General features: G+C 37.8%; 1 protein-coding gene across 5 annotated transcripts in view; it reads left to right on the top strand.

The window, feature by feature from the left end:
• Nucleotides 1-23,892, top strand: part of ROBO1 (roundabout guidance receptor 1) — a 690,100-nt gene that overhangs the window by 623,999 nt on the left and 42,209 nt on the right. For 4 of the 5 annotated variants that reach the window (XM_015640442.3, XM_015640439.3, XM_015640421.3 and 1 more), the window contains 11 exons: nt 2,494-2,502; nt 5,186-5,310; nt 7,188-7,359; nt 9,775-9,980; nt 11,378-11,459; nt 11,634-11,802; nt 11,897-12,063; nt 15,077-15,198; nt 17,291-17,522; nt 18,754-18,875; nt 22,392-22,563. In XM_015640442.3, coding sequence (XP_015495928.1) covers nt 2,494-2,502; nt 5,186-5,310; nt 7,188-7,359; nt 9,775-9,980; nt 11,378-11,459; nt 11,634-11,802; nt 11,897-12,063; nt 15,077-15,198; nt 17,291-17,522; nt 18,754-18,875; nt 22,392-22,563 — 1,578 coding nt within the window. The remainder of the gene's footprint in view (nt 1-2,493; nt 2,503-5,185; nt 5,311-7,187; nt 7,360-9,774; nt 9,981-11,377; nt 11,460-11,633; nt 11,803-11,896; nt 12,064-15,076; nt 15,199-17,290; nt 17,523-18,753; nt 18,876-22,391; nt 22,564-23,892) is intronic. The other variant, XM_019007725.2, reaches the window with a different exon arrangement.

Genomic DNA, 23,892 nt, shown 5'->3' with positions numbered 1-23,892 from the left:
ATGTGAAAAGTCATGATTAACATAGGGAAAATTAATTTACTTTATAATTGAAAGTGGTGTCAAATAAAATGTGCTGTAATAGAGGAAAAACTATTTGCTTCTCAGTTTTAGTAACCTTAGATATCAGTAGCCTGCAAATCAAACTAAGAATGTGGTCTTTGTTGTAGATGTTGCTATTATTGTTGTTCTTTTAAACCACATGATATCCCTCTGACAGAATTGTTCAAATTTTTCTATGAAACTTCACCCTTTGCCCTTTCCACAGATTTGCAACCAATGTGATGCCCTGTTTCTACAGGGATTTATTTTCATGTATCAGTATCCCTTCTGTTTTCACAGGTGGGCAAAAAAATATGTTTGCTTGACAGGGTTATTTTTGACCTACAGTAAGAAATGTCTAATAAAAAGAAAAGGGGAAATTGAGCACTTAGAAGTTAATTTAATTTGTAGAAATGTAACTGAGCACCCAAGTAAGGTTTCTATCTGTTAGGTGTTTTCCAGTGAGTTTTCAGTAGAGGACTTGAGCAGCTCTGCATTGCTACTGAGAAGGCTGAACTTTCCTCTTCTGGGCACTACTCAGCAAATTAAAGAATTTAGAGTTGCTTTCTCTGTGCACGAATTGCATTCCATTAAGTCTCTTATCAGGCCATTTCATGTACAGTGAGTTGTGTTTTGTGGAGAATAATTTCTAATTCCAGAGCATGTCAGATTGTAATTGCAAGTTCAGTAAAGAACTTTTCAGTTAAAAAGCAGTGGTTACTGGGAAATACAGAGTAACACACAAACAAGAGTACCTGGGGGCTGAATCTTGGGGAAGAGCAGATTTCTCTCAGGAATTCGTGTGTAGCATTTCTTGGCTACTCCTCTTAGGAATTGTAGACTTACAGATAATCTGAGCAGAGTAATGGACACTGATTTTCTTTTTGAAAAATACCATTTAAAGAGGGCTAATGCACATCCAGAATAATTCTTTAAAACTCAAACCTTTGGAAAATGGTCATTTAAACTTCCTCTCTTTGAGATAATTTCCTTAAAAAAAAATATCTGTTAGAAAACTCAAATCTAGTTCATCTGGGTTTGGCATATGCAGTTGCAGTTTCTTGTCTTCAACATGTTCCAAATTCCTGTATTCTATCTGATTCTCTTTCTGCTTAATTTTTGTAATACACCTGGAGTCCTCTGCATTTATTAGAACAGGAGGCCAGGATTCCTCATGCCTAATGAATGTTGGCAAAGTGGATATTACTGGTTTCCTGCACGTGTTTATCAGAGGATGGTGAATTCAGCGTGCTTAGTTGTTCTATATGAAAATGTGCCCATGCTGAACAAGAGCTGGTTTACTCTCAAAATAAAGTGATAAGACCAAAGTGTAGCATGCATTTAAATGATTATGTATTTTTTTGACTTTCGCTGTAATTATCAATATTAACTTTTTTTTATTATCTTATTTATCTTTTTTTTGGTCAGTATCTGTGTATACTTTCAAAATGCATTACTTCTGGCTTTTTATTTTCAATCTATTATTCTTTCCATCATTGATATGAGGTTGGAATACTTCCTAACTTGCCTTTCTTTTATAAGCAAAGTTACCTTACCAGGATTTGAGCCATTTCAAAGTTTATGAAAATTTTGAGCTATGGTTGAAGGATAATTTAATATTTGATAATTTACCACTGATCATTTCTCTTGAAAATTCTAACATTTTGCAGTAAATGTTTGTTCTTGAATATTTTAATGAAATTCAGGTTTGGGGGACAAAGAAAAGGGTTAAGAATATTTTTAAACTAGTTTTAATTGTGGTTTAATTTGCATTTACTTATTACATGTAAGAGTGAGCCTTATGACTTTGACACAGCAATCCTATACTTCAGAGATTTGTGTGTGGCCTAAATGCCTTAACAAATTAGTAATTTTTTAATAAACTTTCTTATTTAATAGATACTAGCTTCAGAAAAATATGTTCCATTTGTAAATGTTTGGATGCTTTAGAAATGTAAATGTTTGGATGCTTTAGAAATGTAAATGTTTTATGCTTTAGGTGCTTTAAATGTTATTGTTCCATTTCAGCGATGTTGCAGATTGATATTTAGTGGAGTCTCTAATTTATTTTTACCGTAGAAAGATCTTAATGCAGATAAATAATGATAATGTAAAAAAAAAAAAATTTACTCAAGGTACACATCAGTTCATTAGAAAATCTTTGAGTAGAACCCAGAGTGCCTGGCTGGCATTTCAGTCTGTTACCTGTTTCCCTCTACCACCTACTTTCAGTATTTGATATAGACTGCTGCTCAAAATTCAGAATGTAAAAATGTTGTTCAACATTCTAAACCTATTTTTCATATATCAGAATATGAGTTTGCTTTCTAAGGTCCTTACCAAGGATCCATTTTTTAATTTTTTTTTTTAATTTTGCTTTATTCTTTGCTTTGTTTCATGTCTGTTCAATTTTATTTATTCCATGTTTTCTTTTTGTTTTGTTTTTGTTTTTAGTTGTGTCTGGTAAGTTGAAATTTTATTGGCCATCTTCTAGTCATCGTATCACTGTGACGGGAACTTCTCCTCCCCTTTCCATCCACCCCCTTCCATGTCCTCCAACCACTCAGCTCCCATCTTTCACTTGTTATTGGCAAGACACCTCGAACAGAATAAATTCCGCATGAAGTGTGGGTAACTTAATGGCAAAGAGAAAGGTAATGGGTTGCAAATTTTCTGTCTGTTTTTATGTGATGTATCAAAGCCAAAGCCTGATGTCTCCTCTCTTCAGTAACTGCATGGATTGAACTTCAAAGTGTGCTAAAAAAAACTTGTTTGATTAAAAGGTTACTAGGATAAAAGTTGTTCTTTTCTTACCGGTATTTATTATTTTGGCATCTTTTGCAGTCTCATCCTTATGTACCACATGTATGTTACCCAAGGTGTGGAATCAAAATGATGCTAAAAAAAAGACTAAAAGTGAAAAGGTTCCCAGTTAACATAGAATGAAATTTAATAATAGTTTCACTTAACCCTGTTTAATTCTTCTAACATTGAAGCTAATAAGTTTTTTATTATTTATTTTAATGTCTATAGATTTAGAATAATACACATATGGGCAATATGCATAGATTTTAAGAGTAGTATCCATACAAAATATGTATTTAGAATAATACTTAGAGGGAGATGTACCCATTTATATTTTATAAATTCTACCATGGCTGCCTATAGGACTTAAATCCCCCTTCCTTTTTGTATTAAGTAGTCCCTGAATGGTCATCTTGAGGTACTATAATCACAACCATCAGCTATTTCTCCAGTGGTCAGAACCATTTTAATCTCTTTGTAGTTGTACCTGTCCCTGAGATCGATGGAATCTGAAACCTCATAAATCCTCTGCACCAGCACAGGGTTTAGAAACCCCCAGTTCCATATTGTGTGGCATTGTGTCACAGGCTAGTGCAGAACCAGCTGAGCCCTAAATTTAACTGTATGCTAAATTTATTCTTGTTACTAGAATCTAGCAGCCTAACAAAGGTGCTTCACCCTCATCTCCATTTTCCCTGCCATGCCTCACAACCCTGTGGCAAATCCCCAGCCAGTTCTCCCTCCCTTCCAAATGCTGTCATGTCAGAGTCTTCCCACATCTTCTTCCAAGGTGCTGGCTGAACGTTTCAGAGCTAAATGTTTTGAAGTCTGCTAATTGCAGTAGGTCAGTCTTAGCTTCGCCTTGCATAGTTTCTCATCTGAGGAAATGCTAGGAAAGGTAACATTTGCATCTAAATATAGACAATAATGTAACGCTTCAAAAATTCCTCTCAAAGCAGGAGGGGTGTAGGAAGAATATATTCTGATATGAACTCACCAGGGAGCAGACACAAGGCATGGGGAACAGATAACTGCAAGAATTGGCCCACAGGAACACTGAAAGCAATTGTTTGGGTTTTTTTTTTTTTAATTTTATTGAATTTATTCTAGATAAAGCCACTACTATTTGTTTATAAAACACATCTTTGCATTACATATTTTACACTGTTTTAAAAGGAAAATCTGGTGAAAGCATCAATGTTCACAAGGGGAAAAAAGGAAACAAATATCAAAATTATTTGATTTCTCAAAGTCAGATACAAAACATGCCTTTTATTCTCAATCCAAAGAAGAGGAAGAGCATAATTAGTTGTAGGCAGATGATCAGAAATAATTGGAAATTAATAAATAAATGGGCTTTGATTTAATGCACATTTTTCAAGAAGCAGAAGTTAACAGCCTATAGAACATGCTAGATTTTTTTCTGTGCTAACATCACCAAGGTATCTAATGCCATCTCTGCTGGGCTTTTTTTTAGGTTTGTTTTTTTTTTTTAATGTGACTGACACGGTTTTTTGACATTCTACTTACTATTGGATGAAGGGGTTGTTGAAGTCAGTATAAATCAAACAATGTTGGCAGTATTTATAATGTTAGGCTGAGCAGATGTTTCAAATTTGCCTTCATTTGCATATATATTTTGTTTGAACATGTTCTTTCGTATGTAAATGAGGAAGACATTTAGCTCTGCTGTTCCTTTAAATTCATTCCTTCTCAGTGTGTTTGAACTGGAGATTTTAAGTGGTTATAATTTGAAAGGTATTTCTTGAGCTTTTGACTTCAAGTTTTTTTGAGATCACAATTACATCAAAAGTTTCTTATATAAGCACTTAAGGGCTTTTTCTTTCCTCAGCTTTCCTAAGTCAGAGATGATGACTTTTGTGTGTGTAAGCCTGAATTCATAGTTACTCAGAAGTGTGTCTTGCAGCCCTTAACAAAGTGTGACCTCTGGGCCAGTAGTCCCTCGAATATTTCTACATTCTGGCTTGCAGCCCTAGTCCTCCTTTAAAACCAAATTGTAGCAGATTTGTTTGTATTGGCGACTGTTGCTCTGCAAGTTGTCTCATCAAGCTGGTGGGACTTATTTCCTTGTACACTGGGTCAGCACTAAAAGCACATGTTGCACAGTCAGAGTTTTAATTGGGAGGTCCAGACACAGAAAAGATGATCTGAGTGATGCTGAAGCTGTGGCTGTTAGAGACTGATGTGTCTTTGTGCTGCCTTTCCTTATTAAAGAAACTTAGCTGCTCTGGTTTATACCATTAAAACTCAGGAGGCAAATTGTTCTTTCAAATCAGCTGTTGGCAGTGTGATTTATTTATTTCTGGTGTTTTCCTTTCAGAGCCTCCACAGTTTGTTGTGAAGCCTCGAGACCAGGTAGCTGCACTGGGAAGAACGGTGACTTTCCAGTGTGAAGCAACTGGAAACCCTCAGCCAGCCATCTTCTGGCGGAGAGAAGGGAGTCAGGTGAAACAGCCTTTCTCTCCTCCTTCCTGGCAGTTCCTTCAAGAAGTGATTTCACATGAGAGAAAAATATTTTAATATTGTTTTTGAGATGTGGAAAACAGGTTTAGAGTGTGGAAGTGCTGGATATTTATTCTTTACTTCTAAGGCATGTGCATGCTAAGTGATGTCAGTCTTACTAGGACAGATCTGTGTTTTGCTGTCTCCTGTTTTCTCCATGAATGTAAAAAAAAAACCAAAACCTGTGAATCAACTAGAAACATTCCATGTTTTACTACTCTGATAATCTATTTCACCTAACAGGGAGAACTTTTAGGAGATGGAGACTTATGCTGAAATTTGGTCAAATTCCTCAATCACTCCCAGATTTTCAAAAATTTTGGCTCTGGGTTTATGATGCAGCTGTTAGTTTGCCATGTGGTTTTGAGTTTCTGGCAAGCTGAACTGTTTGCTGCATTGATCTGCATCACTGCATGGGCAGGACTCTAGTTCTGGGCTGAGAACTACTTTCCCACTCCATCAGTCGACTGACAGACCATACCTGAATAGGTCACCTTTTCTCCCAAGTTCCTTATTTGAATGGGAGGGAAAATTATTTTCATCTTCTTTGTAAAGGATCTTGAAAGCCAGTGGGTGAAACACAATATAGCTCAGCAAGAGAATTGCAGTTTTCTTTCAGAGCCATCTTTTGAAGGAGGGATGTGACACAAAGTATTCTTTATTGGAAGGAAAGAAGGAATATGGGATTCTAGTTTTCCTGTGAATGAAGGAATGAATGGTGCAAGAGTATATGACAGGGTTCTTTGTGTTACAAAACAATAGGGCAGAGAAATTGAGAACACTTGGAGATGGGCTTCTTTACTCCATTTGCAACATTTCTGTCTGAATACCTAAGTACAGCTAGACTGCTGACCAAGTTTAGATGATAAACTTCAGTGGTGAATATATATAGCAGTACTTAATGCTTTTTATTTGTTTGTTTGTTTGTTTGTTTTCCACATCTTGTCTAGTGCACCTTTTTTTTCTTTTTTGCTCATTTTTGACTCTGCTGAGTGGTGACCACTTGTGATGATTGAAAGAAATGAAAGAGGAGGCCAACAAATAGTGTTTGCTAATACTGGAGAATATTGTGTCCCATTCCTTTGGACAATTTTTGGAAATGCAAATGTAGTTAGCCAAGAAAAAGAGATAAATACCCTCTGTAATCCTTAAGTATTCTTACTCATGGGTTGTTCAGTCAGAGGTAGAAATTCAACCTCCAACTGATTTTTGGTAAATACTATGTACTTCAGAACCAAACTATCTAAATAGGCATAGGATGTAGCTCAGTATTACAAGACTTTAAATAAAACACAAACATTCTATTCAGAGAGACCTACAGAGCATCTCTTTTAAAAAAAAATACTCCAGTCTAGGAAGGCAAATGTTAAAATACAGATAAGTAAACCACCATCTGCATTTAAATGAAAGCAAACAAATGCCCTGGAGCAAGTTCTAAAAAGGAGCATTAAAGCAAATTACTGAGGTTCACCACAGTTGCTTGCACCACTTCAGTGTCTGTACATTTCACATCTTCACTAGACTCTGTTAAACTTGGTGCAAGGTCCAGTATTTATCCTGGAGAGCGTTGGAGCAATCCCAAAAGTCTAAAGTCTTACACAATTCTGTAGGTGCATATCTGTACCTATTTTGTCATTAAAAAAATCCTACAGATGCTACTTTCATTGTGGTGTAGACTTGCTTAAGGCATGAAGAGCAGAATGTTTTCTGCATAATACCTGAAAAGATTCATTTGTTTAGCTATTTTAAAGTTATGCTTATAGATGTTTGAATTTCTTTAACCTATTTTTCCCCCACTTTCTTTCCTGTACGTCTTTCAGAATCTGCTTTTCTCATACCAGCCCCCTCAGTCATCCAGCCGATTTTCAGTCTCTCAGACAGGAGATCTCACCATCACCAATGTCCAGAGATCTGATGTTGGGTACTACATCTGCCAGACTTTAAATGTTGCAGGAAGTATCATAACAAAAGCCTACTTGGAAGTTACAGATGGTAATCATAGATTCATTTTATCATTTCCAAGGTTTTTATTTTTTTTGGAGACAGCAGTGTGGTGATGTGACACTACTTTGAAATCTGTTTTGCATAAATGTGGATTGCATGTTGCTTTGAACATAAAAATCCTGTTTTGGCCATCTCTGTCAGGGGCTTACAATTCTGGATGATGTGTAACTATATTTCCATTTTGTATTTGGCAAGTATGTTCAGTGTATGGACTTTAGTCAGATCTGTTAATTTTTATCTGACTTTTTTAGCCACTGGATTCAATTTGTTTTCAGGTTGCTGCTGCCTGGTTCTTTATCCATTTTATTATGTGGCCATTCACTTAGCACTTTCCATTCACCTGGTTTTTTTTTCCTCTTTCGTAATATTGTCTTTTAGCAAGAAAAAAAAATTATCAACCTGTATGGAGATCAGCAGAATAACACAGAAATTATACATCTGTTTTTAGGAGTAAGGAAAAAATACAAGATGAAAAAGCTACAGGGAGCATTACAAGCAGTAATGCATGCTGGTGTGAGGCCAGTTTGCCAATTATCAGAAATACTTCTTATTTTTAACAGCAGAGATACATGGGGAAACTACTAATCTTAGCATTTACAGAGGAAAAGAGAAAATTTGAACAGAGGGAAGCTGTTGTCTGAGAAGAGATTCCATAAAACAGCCATTTGTCCTATAGGAAACCTAGAAATAATAACAATGTACTAAAATATGCAGTGAACCTGTAGGATAAAATTGTTTATTTATCTCCCCCTCCCCCTGGATTGACATAGGAGGAATAGGACTAACTCCCTTCTGGTTCCTCACAAACTGTAAGCCACATTTCCTAATCCTTTTTTTTCCTTTTTTTCACTGGGGAGAAGGCCATGGCAAGGTGAGAAATATATTTACAACAGTTTTCTGCTAATGAACTTAGAAATAATCACTTTAAATGTATTTTCTTTACTATATTCTTCAGATTGATCTGATGGGTAGATTTTTTTTATAATGTTTGGGGACACTTTTTGGTATTTTTACAAAAGTGAAGGCAGAATATGCTGAATATTTGTAAAGGTATTAGAATACCTTTATGAATAGTTTTCCTAAAGGTATGAGTTGCCATCAACTTCAGTGGACTTAAATCAGCCATGAACTTCAGTGTCATTAGATTTCTCCTATAAAGCACAGATCAGTCATCTCCTTACCTTTGCCAACTGCAAAGTTCTTTACAAACTTGTCAAATGCAAATTATAAGTGGGCTTATTCTGTCTGTCTCTGCTGAGAAAGATTGTGACAGCCTTAAAGTGTGTAGCAACAGGTTGGGACAAGAGCTAAAGGATTAAAAATGCAGTTGAAAACAGAGTGTCATTTGAACATGCAAATGAAATTATGGGAGTTGGAATTTAGCCAAAAAAAACAGTGCTAACATCCTGTCTGTTGTTATGAAAAGTAATTTAGAAATAACTGATGTTCACAAATGATCAGAACTTCAGGTTTATATTTCAGCCACCAAACCAGTTTTTAAGTTACGTGAGCCCCATGCCACCGCTGAACAGATTTATGACATTTAAAATTATGGCTATTTTCAGATCATCAATCCATGTCATCTTGGATGGTACAGGTAAAGTAGATCCCTGAAACCCAGAAGGAAAACTTTGACCTCTTTTTTGGATAATGGAAGACTACCATTATTTTTTCTGTGAATATTGAGACTGGTTTATATTTTCCTGTACACTATAATTAAATAACCCATCAATAGCACTTAATTTTCATTGTGTGAAAGATGCATTAAAATTAACATAGAAATGGGATTGTGGGATTTTCTTTGTGGCTCTGAAGTCATCATAAAAGTCAGAAACTACTGGAAAAAGGTTTCATAGAAGAAATCTTCCCAAAATTATTCCATCATTTGTGTTTTCTTTACCCTACTTCTGGGCATCTCATGAATAGGACACAGCACCAAGATGAGTTAGTGGCACATACAAATTTGTGAGGTTATCCCCTGATTGCCTGCCTCCTTTTTGTCTGTCTTTAAGTGCTGGATGTATGAGCTGTGTTACACAGGCCTGGCAGTGGTAAAAGATGGGAAAGGTGAAATCTTGTGTCTTGCCAAAGAATCTGGGAAGTCCTTTCTTTTTCCATTATCACTTCATAAAGACATTGGACTTGGAGAATGCCTGGAGGATAGCAGTGTGAAATATGCAATACTTCCTCTGTTCTGAAAATACTGTGTTGTGTATCATTTTAATCATCCATAGCTGTGCATCATTGTAATGCACCCTGCCCTGAATAATGCATGCCTCCAACTTTAATTACTTGTTTAATTATTTTTAGTTTGTTTCAAAGCCTCAAGCAACTGCTGTTGCTTAGATGATTAAAAAATTGCTTCCAGTTGCAGAAATGTCTTTCTGTTGTTTCTCCTGGCAGTGATTGCAGACCGGCCTCCCCCTGTCATTCGGCAGGGTCCTGTGAATCAGACTGTGGCTGTAGATGGTACTTTAGTACTGAACTGTGTGGCCACAGGCACATTAATGCCCACTATCCTCTGGAAAAAGGATGGGATCCTCATTTCCACCCAAGACTCTCGCATCAAGCAGCTGGAGACAGGAGCACTGCAGATCAGATATGCCAAGGTAGCCAGAGCTGGCAAATGGGTTTTCTTGTTTTGTTTCATTTTGTGCTTTCAACCTCCAGGCATTTTTGATGTAGTGAACCCCGTGTTTAGAATTTATTAAAGGTTACATAAAGTTACTAAAATATTTGATACTTCATGTTTTCAGATAGTACATTCTTTATGCTTAACACCTGCCCAGGGCATATTATTTCAGATTTCATAATGAAAAATGCTGTAAAGAGGTATTAATTAACAGAATTATTTGGTACTTAAAACATGAAGGGGAATATATTTCAATAAGACAAATCATGACATTATTTGGGCTTTAGCACTAATAGATTAAAATGATCTAGTTAATTCAAATGTTTATAAAGAAGACCTTTGTTTAGCATATTCAGTAATAGAGCCATGTACACAGCTTTTTTCAAAAGAGGTTTTAGTGTTTAAACATGTTCACTCATCAGTGTAACATAGCTTAAAATGGTTAACCACCTGTCAAATACCTGGCTTCCTCAGGGAGTTATAGTACCTGGCCAGTATTGCTGTTGGTCATGCATTGCACACTTCATAATGTTCTAAAATGTGAAGTTGTAGCATACTGGATATTCTCTACTATCTTTTCTGTGGTTTGAAATGGAGCAATTTCTTTTTAGATTAGGCTGAATACATCACTTTGCCATATTCCCTAGAGTTGCCCTGCTGCCAATTACAAGTTAGACTGGCTTAGAGCTTGAATCCCTGATTTTTGATCACTTCCTTTCAGTTCATCTGCTGAGGCTGGGACCTGAGGAGGATAGCATTTCTGTTTTGGGGAAAAAAAAAAAAGATACACTTTTGAAATGTGATTAAGTCACATATGGACAAATAATCCAACATTCAGAACTGGATGAGGATAGCATATGGAGATTCTTTTTTGGGTCTGCTGTAGAGTGAAATTTATACTAAGACAGGGAGCCTCATATGTACCCTGTGCAGTATTTAAGCCTTACTTTAAGGATGACGTGTTCTCCAGCGCTCCAGTCCTGATAAATCCCCGGGCATTATTTATGTAGAAGGTTGACAGTTGCATGGGGTCTTGTCATCTGAGTTCCTTCTCAATTTATCTGTTAGTACCTCTGCAGAGTAAGGAATAAATGCTACAGGAAATGGCCTTCAGTTTGTTCATTGCAGAATAGTTAACATTAAATTAGAATCTGTAGCATTCTATTCTGATTCTTTTGTGATTGCTCAGAAATAAATACGCATTTTTGCTTGTCAAAATTGTAACTTCTAATGGAAGGAGTTTCTGGTGCGAAGTTTTTGCAGGCTAATATATTTATCCATATTCATGGGGGAACATAGAGAGCTGTAATTACTTTTCTAGCCCAGTGAGTGCCTGACTGTTTCAAATGTTTATTCTTCTCTTCTCCCATTCAGCTGGGCGACACTGGCAGGTACACCTGCATTGCTTCAACCCCGAGCGGCGAAGCGACGTGGAGCGCATTCATAGAGGTCCAAGGTAAATCCATTAGGGTTCCTCTGTAGGAACCCTACAAAAATACATGAAGGAAAACCAGAAATTGAAATGCAGAAGATACCTGACTCTGACATAATTTACCAGTGCAGATATGAGCAGCATTTCGCTTACAGCTGCTTCCTGTCCGTACTCAGCCTTTCTCTCTCCTTTTGTCAGAGTTTGGAGTCCCAGTGCAGCCACCAAGACCCACTGACCCAAACTTGATTCCTAGTGCTCCATCAAAGCCTGAGGTTACAGATGTCAGCAGAAATACAGTAACGTTGTCATGGCAACCCAATTTGAATTCAGGTGCAACACCAACTTCTTACATAATTGAGGCCTTCAGGTATGTGAGTCTCACGTGATCTTGCTGTCTGTGTGTTTACATGTAATGTGTTGCTAAAGAACGACTAACCTGCTGTTGTGTGGTTTATCCTTAGCCATGCATCAGGGAGCAGCTGGCAAACTGTAGCTGAAAATGTGAAAACTGAGAGTTTTGCAGTGAAAGGGCTAAAACCAAATGCAATTTATCTCTTCCTTGTGAGAGCAGCTAATGCATATGGGCTGAGTGACCCAAGCCAAATATCTGATCCAGTGAAAACTCAAGGTAAGTTTTTGATACTGAACATTTTGGATGTCCACAGCAGCTGTCACAAGTTGACTAAGCAATACCAGATGCAGGAATTCTGGTAGCTTTGTACTGCCTACCTATCCTGGCTATAATATCTACTACAGTAAAACACAGTGTTTAAACTTACATTTCTCTGTAACACAGACTCTGACAGCTTGTTGCATTGCCTAAGGGAACCCAATCTCTTATCCAAAGGTAGTTACAACTTGCAGAATAGCTCTTGCTAGCAACCAAGTAATCCCTGGTTTTTTTGAGTTCCCACACAAATCCTCAAATTCCATGGAAATGTTATTACTATGTCCAGTGAATCAAATAAGGCTTAAGACTGAGACAGGGAGAGAAACAGCATGTAATCTAAGTTGATTTCTGCTGCAATAAGAAAGAGAAAAGTTGAAAATTTGAAGGAATTTGGCATCACAAACCAGTAAAGAGGTTTTGGCAGTATGTTACAAGTGTTTCCACAGTACAAGTGTTGGAAGCAAAACAGGGTAGAAAGCAGTGCTTACAGATAGCCAAATGAAAGAAAAGTCTGGGTAGAAGTGAATGAAGGAGTCATCCAATGACTCCAGCTGTGACTGAAGTCCAGCTATGTAAAATTAAAACTATCTTTGTGTTCACTGTAGCAAATAAATGACACTTAAGATGATGTGCAGAGAACAATGCATTACAGCTCTGACACCTGCATTTGTCCAGTAGAAAAGCTTAGATTCTTAAGAAGGGAAAATGACACACTCTTTCTTTTCTGATCTTCCTACTTACTGGAGAAATTGACCCACTGGCTTATTAAGAGTGTCTTTGTTGTATGTTTGTTTCTTTGTTTGCGTAAGTGAGTACATGTTAGTTTTTGAAAGGAAGTTCTCTAAAGGAAACAAAGCGTTTTTCTTTGGTAACTTCTCATGTTTTCTGTAGTTGGTCTGAAAGCAAATCTTTCTCATCTCCCCTGGGGTGTGACCAGTTTCACATTGCTGTCTTTTGGTATTATGCATTTCTCCTGATGGGTGACAATTTCAGCAGATATATATGGCCAGCAGAGTCACAGCCCCATGGAAAATCAGGATTGCACAGGTTCCCAAGTCTTTTACCAAGGAGAGATTTAATAACCTTTTAGTGATTCCTGATTTCTGGGAATAGAGCTGCACAAGCATGTTTTTCATGTAATGTAATTTCATTTCTGGAGAAGAGGTATTGTGTCTGTCCTAAACTAACTGATTACTGACCTGATTCTGAAAAAGAGCAAATGTTCTGTTCACTCAACTGAGTGCTTTATAATGACATGGAAAAGCTTCACTGTTCTCTGGGCACCTAGTAGAGCTGAAAACCCAGGAGCCACACAATACCTCAGTGAAAGCAACAACTAACACATAAAATTTTCTCCAATTTTAAGAAATGTAATCAAGTGTCAACTCCTTTAGAGCAGTTCTGCTCTTCTTCCAATGCCATTTAATTTTTAAGTTGTGGACTAGCTAAGCAAGTCCAAAAATTTCCAGTTGGCTTTTGTCTAAGGGTGGTATAATCTGGTCTCTCTGCTTGTTCAGTGCACAAATTGAGATGAAGGTAGGTTATTACCTCTAGTGCCTTCTTCCCTTCAGTACTACCTTCCTAGTACTTTCATCTTTGTACTTTGCAAACATTAACACCCACATTCTTGGGTGTTTTTGCTGACAGTCCCCATCCTGGAAGCTTGGAGCCAAAACAAGAAAGCACACACGTCATTTTATAGCACAGATGTGCAAATGGCTGAGCCTGTGAATGGTTTGATCCATATTGTGGATGACTCATCTCTTGACTAGCCAAGCTAGAGCTAATTATTCCACTGGCTTTCCTGTTACATTCTGAGCAGGTGATATTTGGGCAATGATCCCTAACAGAAGCTTTTATCTTCAATGCTTTCAAACATTGGGAGGAGGGAAATACTGTGATAATGGATTGTTTGCAGAACATACTTTATGGCTGTAGTATCACATAGCAGTGACTCAGTAGAGGAATCCATTGACTTTTTTGGTTTTGTTATTTTGTTATTATCGATGTTGATTGCTAAGAATCCATATTTGGCACTCACTCGCTACACATTAACCTCACTAGTAACCAGTGCAAGAATTTTCATGAATTTCCAGTCAGCATTTTAGCCATAGTCAACATGGTATTTGTTTAAAATGGGGTGATCAAAGAGTGAGATGTGAACCTAGAACAGAAACTGTTACTCTGTTTTTCCATAGTACATGTTTTAGATACTCTCTTAGTGATTACCCTGTAAATTTTACACATCTGACAGTCATTCCATTTCAGTTAAATGTGCTTTCCAAGGGTTCAGTATGCCCACATTTTTTTGTTGTACTATTGCCTGTTTTGGGAGGATTTTGTCCCTTCATGCATATGAATAATTCTTCCAGCTATAGGATAGACCAAATATCAGGTGATCCAGACAGCCCTCAACTGGGCTCTGCCTCCCATTTACAGAAGCCTCTTGCCATTAGAGAAGTTGCAGCCATATGAGTAATTTATCTTTTCTCTGGTTGTTGACCTTATTTTGTGGTAACACCAAGTAAGTTTGTCATTAAGTTATCTTAAGATATAGCTTCTGCTTTTGCTGTTCTTTATAATGTTCTTTATATATGCCTGGTCTCTTGGAATTGGCAGTGGGAAATAGAATTTTTTCTCTTTGCAGCAGGAAAGAGTAAAGAGAGGCTGCTGTAGCCATTTACCAAAGCTGTCCTTAAGTGTGGCGTGTCTTTTGTGCAGCATTACCCTCACATTTCTGTGAAAGGAAGTGCAGTGTCTTGCTTTGGTACTACCTAAACATTGGTGATTTACTCAAGAAAATGCTTCATGTGGCTTTTTCTTATGTGGTTAGGAAGTACTGAGGGTCAACTTCATTAGTGATAGCATACTAATATGCTTTTATATACTTTTGACATGCTCATTTGTATTTACATCTACTTATCTCAACAATCATGTGTACTTGTGAGAATGGAATCTTAAATTATTGCAGATGTTCCACCAACAAGTCAAGGTGTGGATCACAAGCAGGTCCAGAGAGAGCTGGGTGACGTGGTGCTACATCTGCACAATCCTACTATCCTTTCTTCCTCCTCAATTGAAGTTCATTGGACTGTGAGTACAAATCTGTTCCCTGCTGCTGCTTACATGTACTGCTGAGATGTCCTGCCTTGACTGCAGTGGGGTCACACTTTAAGAAGCTGAGTAGTTTGTATGCTTGCAAATGTTTTTCTCTAGGAAGAATGTTACTTGTGCTCTGCTTTTCTACTTCATTAAATTTTATCCATTTTCTCCATCTTTGTTTCCATAGAGAGTACTGTTTACAATAGGATGAGGGTTTCAGAGTCCTCTGGAAGCTAAAGGACTGATCAAAGCCCTCCTAAGTCATACCATTTGAAACCTTTGCACTGCTTTCAGTGGGATGTATATCAGTCCCTTAATGAGATAACATGAGTAATTCCCTGTCAGTCACCTGTAGAGAGAAATACTGCACAATTCTGTTTGAAAATGTTACTCCCATGCTATAGACACACTGACAAACACACCCAAATCAGATAGCCTCATCTGAACCCATCCTTTCCTGTGGTGAGCTGAGCATACACGGTGCAAGGAAAGGAGGTAAAAAAGGCATCATATTGCATCATATTGATGCTGCTCTGGCAGCAAGCAGGAAAGCAGGAAGTTGGCCATGTGAAGGACATAGCAGAGGAACTGAGAGAGTGAGGAATGGAACTCAAAGATCAGTTTTAAAATGGAATACAGAATTAAGAAAAAGCTTGGGATACAATTATAGCATGAACAGAAATAAAACGATAAGGTGTGAACTTTGAGGTCTGAACAGGAGCAAAATGCATTTTGACTTTGTAGAAGAGCCATAGCCCAAAGGAGTCCTGATCTACACCCAGGGCTCCTCGATGCTGCAATAATATCTGCTGTGTTGTGCAGCAATTACACTCTCACCTCCAGTACAGCCACCTGCAGCAGCCAATCTCCTGTTTTAACTAATACATTAAAACATCTTTGAGGTTCCTAGCAAATTTTGTTTGACCTTTACTTACAGAACAACCTTTTCCAGACAGGCAGCTTTTGTCAGTCTCTTGGGTGGCCTGTGGCTTCTCTGCAATTTCAAAAATAAGCATTACCTCAGTTTCTGCTAACACATGCATTCTTTATGTGATTATTAAAAATGAAATGTGTTGCTCTTTGGATTGAAATTGCAAACACATAGTTTTATTATGTCATTGTATGAGATTTTTGAAAACAGGAAAATCTCATGCACTTTAAAAATTTTATTGTGGTTGTTTCTGGACTTCCTTATTCATCAGAAATTGAAACCAGTAGTTAAAAAGATAGTGAATGCTCCACGACATTTATATAAGGTATCTTTCCGTTTCATCTATAGTCAAACAGATTGGATCTGCCCTCGATTACACTCAGATCTCTTTCTCCATAGATTTGGTATAAAATTGCCTTAGTTTGAAAAGCACTCACTTTTCACTTGAAAACTCACACTTGAAAATCAGCTTGATTTGCTTTTCAAGTCTCATCCCTGTTACCATACTGAGTTTTATGTTCCCTCTTGGAACCACCACTGAGTGGGTGGACATGGGGGAAGTCTTTGGAGAGATCTGCCCTCTGACAGAGCCCAGACACAGCAGTGGAGACAGTGCCAGCTGGCCACCCTCTCAGTTTGCTTTCTCCAAAAAGAAGCAGGCAGGAAGCAGTGCTCATTTCACAGATTTTGGGAAGTTCCCACACCTTGGGAGAGTTGACAGGCCCTCTCTTTGATCTCCATATTCATCACCCTGAGCCATGGCACTGTAAATCTCCCTTTCCCCATGTGCCCAGCCCTGCTCTGCAGATTCAGGTAGGCAGCAGTCTGACCTGTGCCAAGCTCTTTTGCTCCATGGATGCAAAGACTGTTCATTTCATGGAGCTGGGGCATATTAAATGACTTCGTTATCCCCCCTTAATGCCTTCCTAAATCCAGGGAAACCAGCACAGTTCTACCAGCATCAAAGAGATTAATGCAGTTGTGAATCCAGCCTGTAATTTGCTGTAATGCAAGGAGCCTTTATCTGCTTTGGCAGTGATGTTTACTCTGAAAAACATGAGGGATAGTCCAGGGGCCGAGCACGGTGTCATGGGCATCACCCCTGGTTCCTGTCTGTTTATGGATGTGTTCTGTGTTCTGCTGTCTTGCCAGGTGGACCAGCAATCCCAGTATATTCAAGGATATAAAATTCTGTACCGGCCTACACCAGCATCTTATGGAGAATCAGAGTGGTTAATCTTCGAAGTGAGGACTCCAACCAAAAACAGTGTTATCATTCCAGAGCTGAAGAAAGGTGTAAACTATGAAATCAAGGCCCGCCCCTTCTTTAATGAGTTTCAGGGAGCAGATAGTGAAGTGAAATTTGCAAAGACCCTGGAAGAAGGCAAGTAGGAGCTAGACTGTCTTCATCTTTCCTTTTTGAAGTAGCAGCCTGGCCAGCTTTCCTCTGATATGTTCATTATTTGATCTTGTTTGAAGTGCATGCTGTTTGAGAGCGGCAATCTGTGGCAGAGGAGACTGATCATTATGTGAATTGTTTGGTGACACAGAAGTAAATATTCTGAGCCAGGCATGAGAGACAGAGAGAGAGGGATGTGCAAAAATCCCCTCCAACACACAATGGGAAATGCGCTTTTTTATCTTCCCTGCAGTGTGTGCACTCCTCCCTGCTGAGTTCATGGGCTGGTCACAAGTGACTTCTGTCAGATTGAAGCACTTGCTAATCACTATCTTGAGTAGATAGCAGACACCACAGAAATCATCAAAGCAGTGTAGCTGGGGGAATGGAAACCATGGTTTTTAGAAGGCTTTTATATGTGGATCAATCAGTGAGACAAAATGGAAAGATGAATGAGGGCAACAGATAGAGCGGACTAAATTATGTATTTCCATCTCATACATGTTCTAAAAAGACAAGGTTCATAAAGCTCTTCCTTCTGTTGCTGCACAGGCATGATAAGTATGCAAGGTGGCCAGTTCCTCTGAATAGGGATTTTGGTGCTGCTGCTAGGATGTGCAGCCTTTCCCTTTCCATCTTCCTCCTCCTTTAGAAATGCTGTGTTGCTCCAGTTTATTGCTGCACATTATCCAAAAGATGTGCATAGCTGCATTCATCCTAAGCATTAGCTAAGCATCCACTTTTTAGAAGGATTATTTCAAATTCAGGACATGAATAATTATTATAAATACGTTAATAATAACACATTCTGTCCAGATTTTAAAGAGTTTTGTATTACTCATTATTCTTTACACACTAGAGGAACTGAGATTTAGACTGGGGTCTGTATAGGATCTGTTTTTCGAAACTGTTGGTCCTGGGTGAGGATCTCAGTGCCCAGAACTGTGACATGCCAGTAACGTGTATCTCAGAGTACAGTTTGGAGTGTTACTTTTCCTGGCCTGCACAGCAAAACTACAGCAGAACTCAGAGCCTGGTTGTTGGGTTATACATTTTCCTTCTCTATCATTTTGCCTTGTGGGCACCAACTGCCCCCAGTGAAGGGTGGGACACAAAAGATTGCATTTGTAGAGCCCAGAAACCATCTTCCACTTAGAGAAACTGGCTTGTGGGTGTGACAAACATAACCATTCAATCCTTCTTTCCGAACAAGCAGCTCCCAGCGCTCCACCTCAGAGCGTTTCAGTAACTAAGAACGATGGGAACGGGACAGCAATCGTGGTCACCTGGCAGCCACCCCCTGAGGACAACCAGAACGGGATGGTTCAGGAATATAAGGTACTGCTGGCATGGCTTGGTTCCCTGGCAGAGGGAGCGTGGCCGAGCAGCGAGGGAAGGGCTGTTCGTGGATGCTTGGCTCCATCTTCTGGTTACTCAGAAAAAATGGGAGAGAAAGTCACTGCTTTGAATCAAATTCCATATTTAGTTATTCTGCCTAGGTGGTGGAAGGCAATTAAAACAGCCTCCATAAATCAAAGCAAAGGGTCAACACTCTTAATTAAAACAGCTCCTGCCTTGCCTTCATTATGACTTGGGCAATGCACACACAAGGAGAGAGGGAATCATACCTGTTTGAGATCCACTTTGTGACTCTTAAGGCACTGGCCAAGGTAGTAAATATAAACAGGCTTAATGTGTTGAAAAGCTCAGGGGTAATAATTAACAGTGTTAAGATCTGAGTAAATTATGCATAACTGGAAATGGAAAACTTTCAAGGAAAGAATGTGCTTCTATGATAATAAATCTATTAGTATGTAGAATTTTTTTTCTTTTCTTCCAAACACAGTTCTCATTATGTTATTTAATTTTTAACAAATTGAAAGTACATTAAAAATATGTATTGTTTGTTATTATTTTATGAACACAGACTGTATTTTCAGTTTGAATTTTTTGGTGATAATTTATATAGCAAGGCAAATAAAGTTTATTTTTCCTAAGCAAGCTAGAGATATTTCAAATGTAGATCTCAAGTAAACTTTGTAGCCATGAAAAGCAGGAACTTTGGTTTTAGCCCCTTGCAAATACACAGTATTAAGAATGTCTTGGCTGTTTTTCAGGTTTACACACAGTGCTATAAACATATATTCCTGCCCATCAAAACTCATTCTGATTTTTTTCTCCTCTGAGTAAAAATGGGAAAGGGAAGAGATTTCTAAGCTTCATGGTCAATTTAGAAAAATAAAATCCTTTTTAGAACCTGGACAACTGGTAAAAAAAAATCTGTTTGTGGCCTAGTTTCAGATATATATAATTGGAAAAAAATACTTGTGAAGTTATTTCATTTAAAGACAAACCTTGAGCTGGAAAGATGATGCAATTATTTCCAACAAGAAACTGCATCAGAGGAATGTTGAGGTTGCAATGACACAATGATAAAAGTCAGGGAATTCACATTTCTGAGTGGATATAATCCCTACCCCACCTCCCAGGATTTTGAGGTGACAGGCTACCAGGTGCTGGAGCAAGCACTCTGTAGTGCTTATGTAGCAGTAGATGGCACACTGGCACATTTTGCATCTGTATTTGTTGCATTGATGCCATTATTTTCCTTTGTGCTTATCACCATGGACAGAAAACAGACATAAAAAAAAAATCTGTAAAAATATATATGCCATTCCTGCTTAATTTGCTAAATGTAATTACTGGTTTTATCAAAAAAACACTAAAGAAATGCAGAACTGCTGATTTTAGATTAAGAACTAATAATAAGAAAAAAATTTAAATAGAAATCTTGAGAAATTTTCTATTTTCTTCCCCTTTTGTTCTATCTTCTTTTTTCTATCAGAAAATTAAAAAAAAAAAAAAGGTATGCATATATGGGCAGATCATTATTTTCTCAGCAACTCAGATCAAAGGCAAGAGTATACCTACTTTAATTAAAGGATAAAATAAATAGAAGGAAGGATGCTATCTTAATTGAAGAATTGTCAGTAGAACACACAAAACCCTGGAAATTCAAATTCACAGCATAAGTAATTTACTCCTTCTCTAGCACAAAGTTAGAAATTCTCTTGTTATACTAATTCTCTCTTTTCTTATGTGTCTGTTATAATATGAATTCATTCTTCTTTGATAACATTCTAAAAGTTCATTTTCACTTGCCTGTTTATGTCAGTCAAATGTTGGATGGTGAGTACTGAACAACTTGATGTTTGACCTGACATTCTTGTTTGATGCACTTCTCCATGTACTTGAGCACCTAAGAACAAAACCTTTTTATTCTGAATTAGTAGTTCATGATTACAAGTACATAATAAGTGGGTTTCATTATTTGCACATGCACCATTTTACAGGGTAGCAGTAATAATTTCTGTGAAAATTACCTAAGTCAAAATGTAGATTTAAGTCCTTTGTTCCTCACTTAATCGAGTTCTTATTTATATGAGCATTTTCATGACCATCCTTTAGGATTCAAGAGCAGTACTAGTAACAGCTTTACTCCTAGCACTGATTGAAACAGTCTCTATGTAGTATCAGAATACAAAAAGGAGACTCTCTTCATGTGCTGTGACCTGCTCTGCAGCAGCACTTATGTATATCATGTGCTGGGATTCGATTTCAAAGGAACCTAAAATGCATTTCACATCCTCACAGTGTCCCACTAGCCTTGTTTCAGTCTGTGGCATCCAGAGAAGGAAAAAAGGTCTTTACAATGTCCTGAAGGTGAGATAAAATCTCCAGTGTCCAGGCAGGAAGGGCTGTACAGAAGGGGCTGTAGCAATTGTTCTACATGTGAAAGTCTATCCCACTCACCTGGCAACCTCCGCAGCAGCAGAATTCCACCAGGGATTTAAAGCAGCTATCAGGGTACTAAATCTTTCAGGAGCTCCATATGTTGAAAGCAAAATCTTCCCTCCCAATTGTACAATCAGCCCAGGTTCTGATGTGCTGCTGTTCTCAGCCAAGTTTGCTTCTTTACAGATAAGGTATTGAATTTAACTAATTTAACTTTCTGGATAAATGTTCTTTGTAAAGCAGTACATTTGTGAAAAGGACACAAAAAGGACATAGGCACAGCTTCATGATTTTTTTTTTAGCAGATGTAGATTAGCTGCTGCTTCACCTTGAATAGCAGCTGGGAGTTCAACCATCTTCCTAAAAGCATTTACCACATCAGTGGTTCAGGCCTAAAGAGATAAAGATATCTCACCATAATGTTTCTCCCAGCCATTTAATGTCACTGATGTAATATATGAAATTGTGAATTGAAGTAACTAGACCTGTATCTTGGTCTCAACCAAAAAATAAGATCTGATGTCACGCTGTTGTCTCAATTAGAAGATGGCATATCACTCAAAATTCACCCCTTGCTGCCATCTAAAAAAAAAAGAAAAACCAAAACCTTTTGGATTCCATTATGACATCAGTTCCCTTATAAGATGTCATGTGATGAAAGACTTGCTTGTGAACTAGAGTGACACATAATTCCTGGAGAATTTCAAATTCTTTTAACTGAATGTTCTTCCTTTGTTGTTTTTGTGAACAGTTCTTGTCTGTGGAGCTTCCCTCATTTCTTCTGTGCTTGTAGTTTCATTAGCACTTGTTGAACTCTAAATGAATTGTAATAAACTCATTGAATAATGGTAGTACTTGGAGCAGCTCTTTGGAACAAGAGGTATCTTTTCAGTATTCATAGAGGGCCTAGGACAGCAATCCAGCACTGCAGATGTTAGAACAGTGACAAAGTGTAAATTCCTTCATCCAGCAGAAGAGAATGCGTCAGCTTTCCTTCTTCTTACCCTTCAGGGTTGAATTTGGAACATTTACACGTGCCATGCATTTGCTTCCCTGCAGGTTTGGTGCCTTGGCAATGAAAGCCGATACCACATAAACAAGACGGTGGATGGAACCACCTTTTCCGTAGTCATCCCCTCCCTCGTTCCCGGCATCCGATACAGCGTGGAAGTGGCTGCAAGCACTGGGGCAGGACCTGGAGTGAAAAGCGATCCCCAGTTTATCCAGTTAGGTAAGCATCCTGGAAATCCTGCCTATTGGTTTGGGTGATTTCTGTTTGTTTGCTTTTTGTCTTTTATGGCACCAGAAATTCTTTCAAGACAAGTGAAACAGATAGTGTCACTTGATCTCTGGAATAGCAGCATTTGGCATTTCTGGTTTTAAACTTGCCTTAGAACTGCATTCTAAAGGTGGGATTAAAACAACATGGGGGGGTGGGGGGTGGTTTAATCTCCCAGTTCAGCAGGGCTTTTTAGGAGTTGACTTTCCAAAGTGAATTTTCACCCTTAAGACTAGTGTAATAAAACTTGTAGGGGAATATGAATCATTAGGTGTTGATCCATTTTAGGGATGTAATTTGTCTTGACCAGATTTTATCATTATTGAAGCAAAAAAAGAAACATCCTAAAATTAGGCACAATAAATATTAACTATGTGTGAAAGCTGGTAAATAACCTGAGTACTGGAAAAAATATGTACACTAATGATTTACTATAATTTGACCTAATCCCATTTATACCAAGCATTGCTGTCATAAATGTCAACCAGGGACATTGCTCCTGGATGTTTTTTGGGAAAAATGCATCTTTGCTGTTGGTTAGCTGAAGATTATTTAAAGTAGCTCTAAGTATAGTCATATGCTGCTTTATAGTATGCCTGGAGCAAAATACCTTATCATTACAGTATATAATTACAAAAGCAAGCTCAGCATGTTGCTTTGGACTTTATGTTCTGTCTGTCTCTGTATCATTAGAAGATCTACCTTTTTATTTCACTTGTATTTAAAAATCTATAATTAAGAGCATGTGAAAACAAGACAGAGCAACTAATATGGAAAATTACTTGTACATTTCCTTAGGTATTGAAAGGAAGGTCATCTTTAGCTTACTTAAATTAGACAGGTATATATTCCATACTTTGATGGAGATTTTACAATAAAATTGCATACCGCTTGTATAAGATTCCATTAATATGGAATTATTACAGGAAAACCCTGTAGTTATTTGTTGGATTGTTCCTCCCTACAGCCAGCTACTGTTCACAGCTTTCTACAGCCAGTCAAAATTAAGCTTATTCTATATGGGCTAGGTTTGAAAATTCTGCTTTAGTGAGGTTTATGAGGATAACCTCAAATGTTTAAAACCAAAGGCTCCATAACCACTTCTCTTTTTCCCTTTTGTCTGATGATAAGCAAATTCTTAAAGAAGGTGAATTTTATAATGGAACTTAATCACTTTGAGGTTAAGTGGAAAAAGAAACAAATGGGACTGTCAAGGTAAGGGTTTTGCCCACTTCTGGGTTCCTGGCCTCTATTGGCACTATGTTAGAAAACAAGAAGTGA

The sequence above is a fragment of the Parus major genome, chromosome 1 (assembly GCF_001522545.3).
Source record: "Parus major isolate Abel chromosome 1, Parus_major1.1, whole genome shotgun sequence".
NCBI lineage: Eukaryota > Metazoa > Chordata > Aves > Passeriformes > Paridae > Parus > Parus major.
Note: the sequence above shows the minus strand (reverse complement) of the source record. Positions and strands in the feature narration are given on the sequence as shown.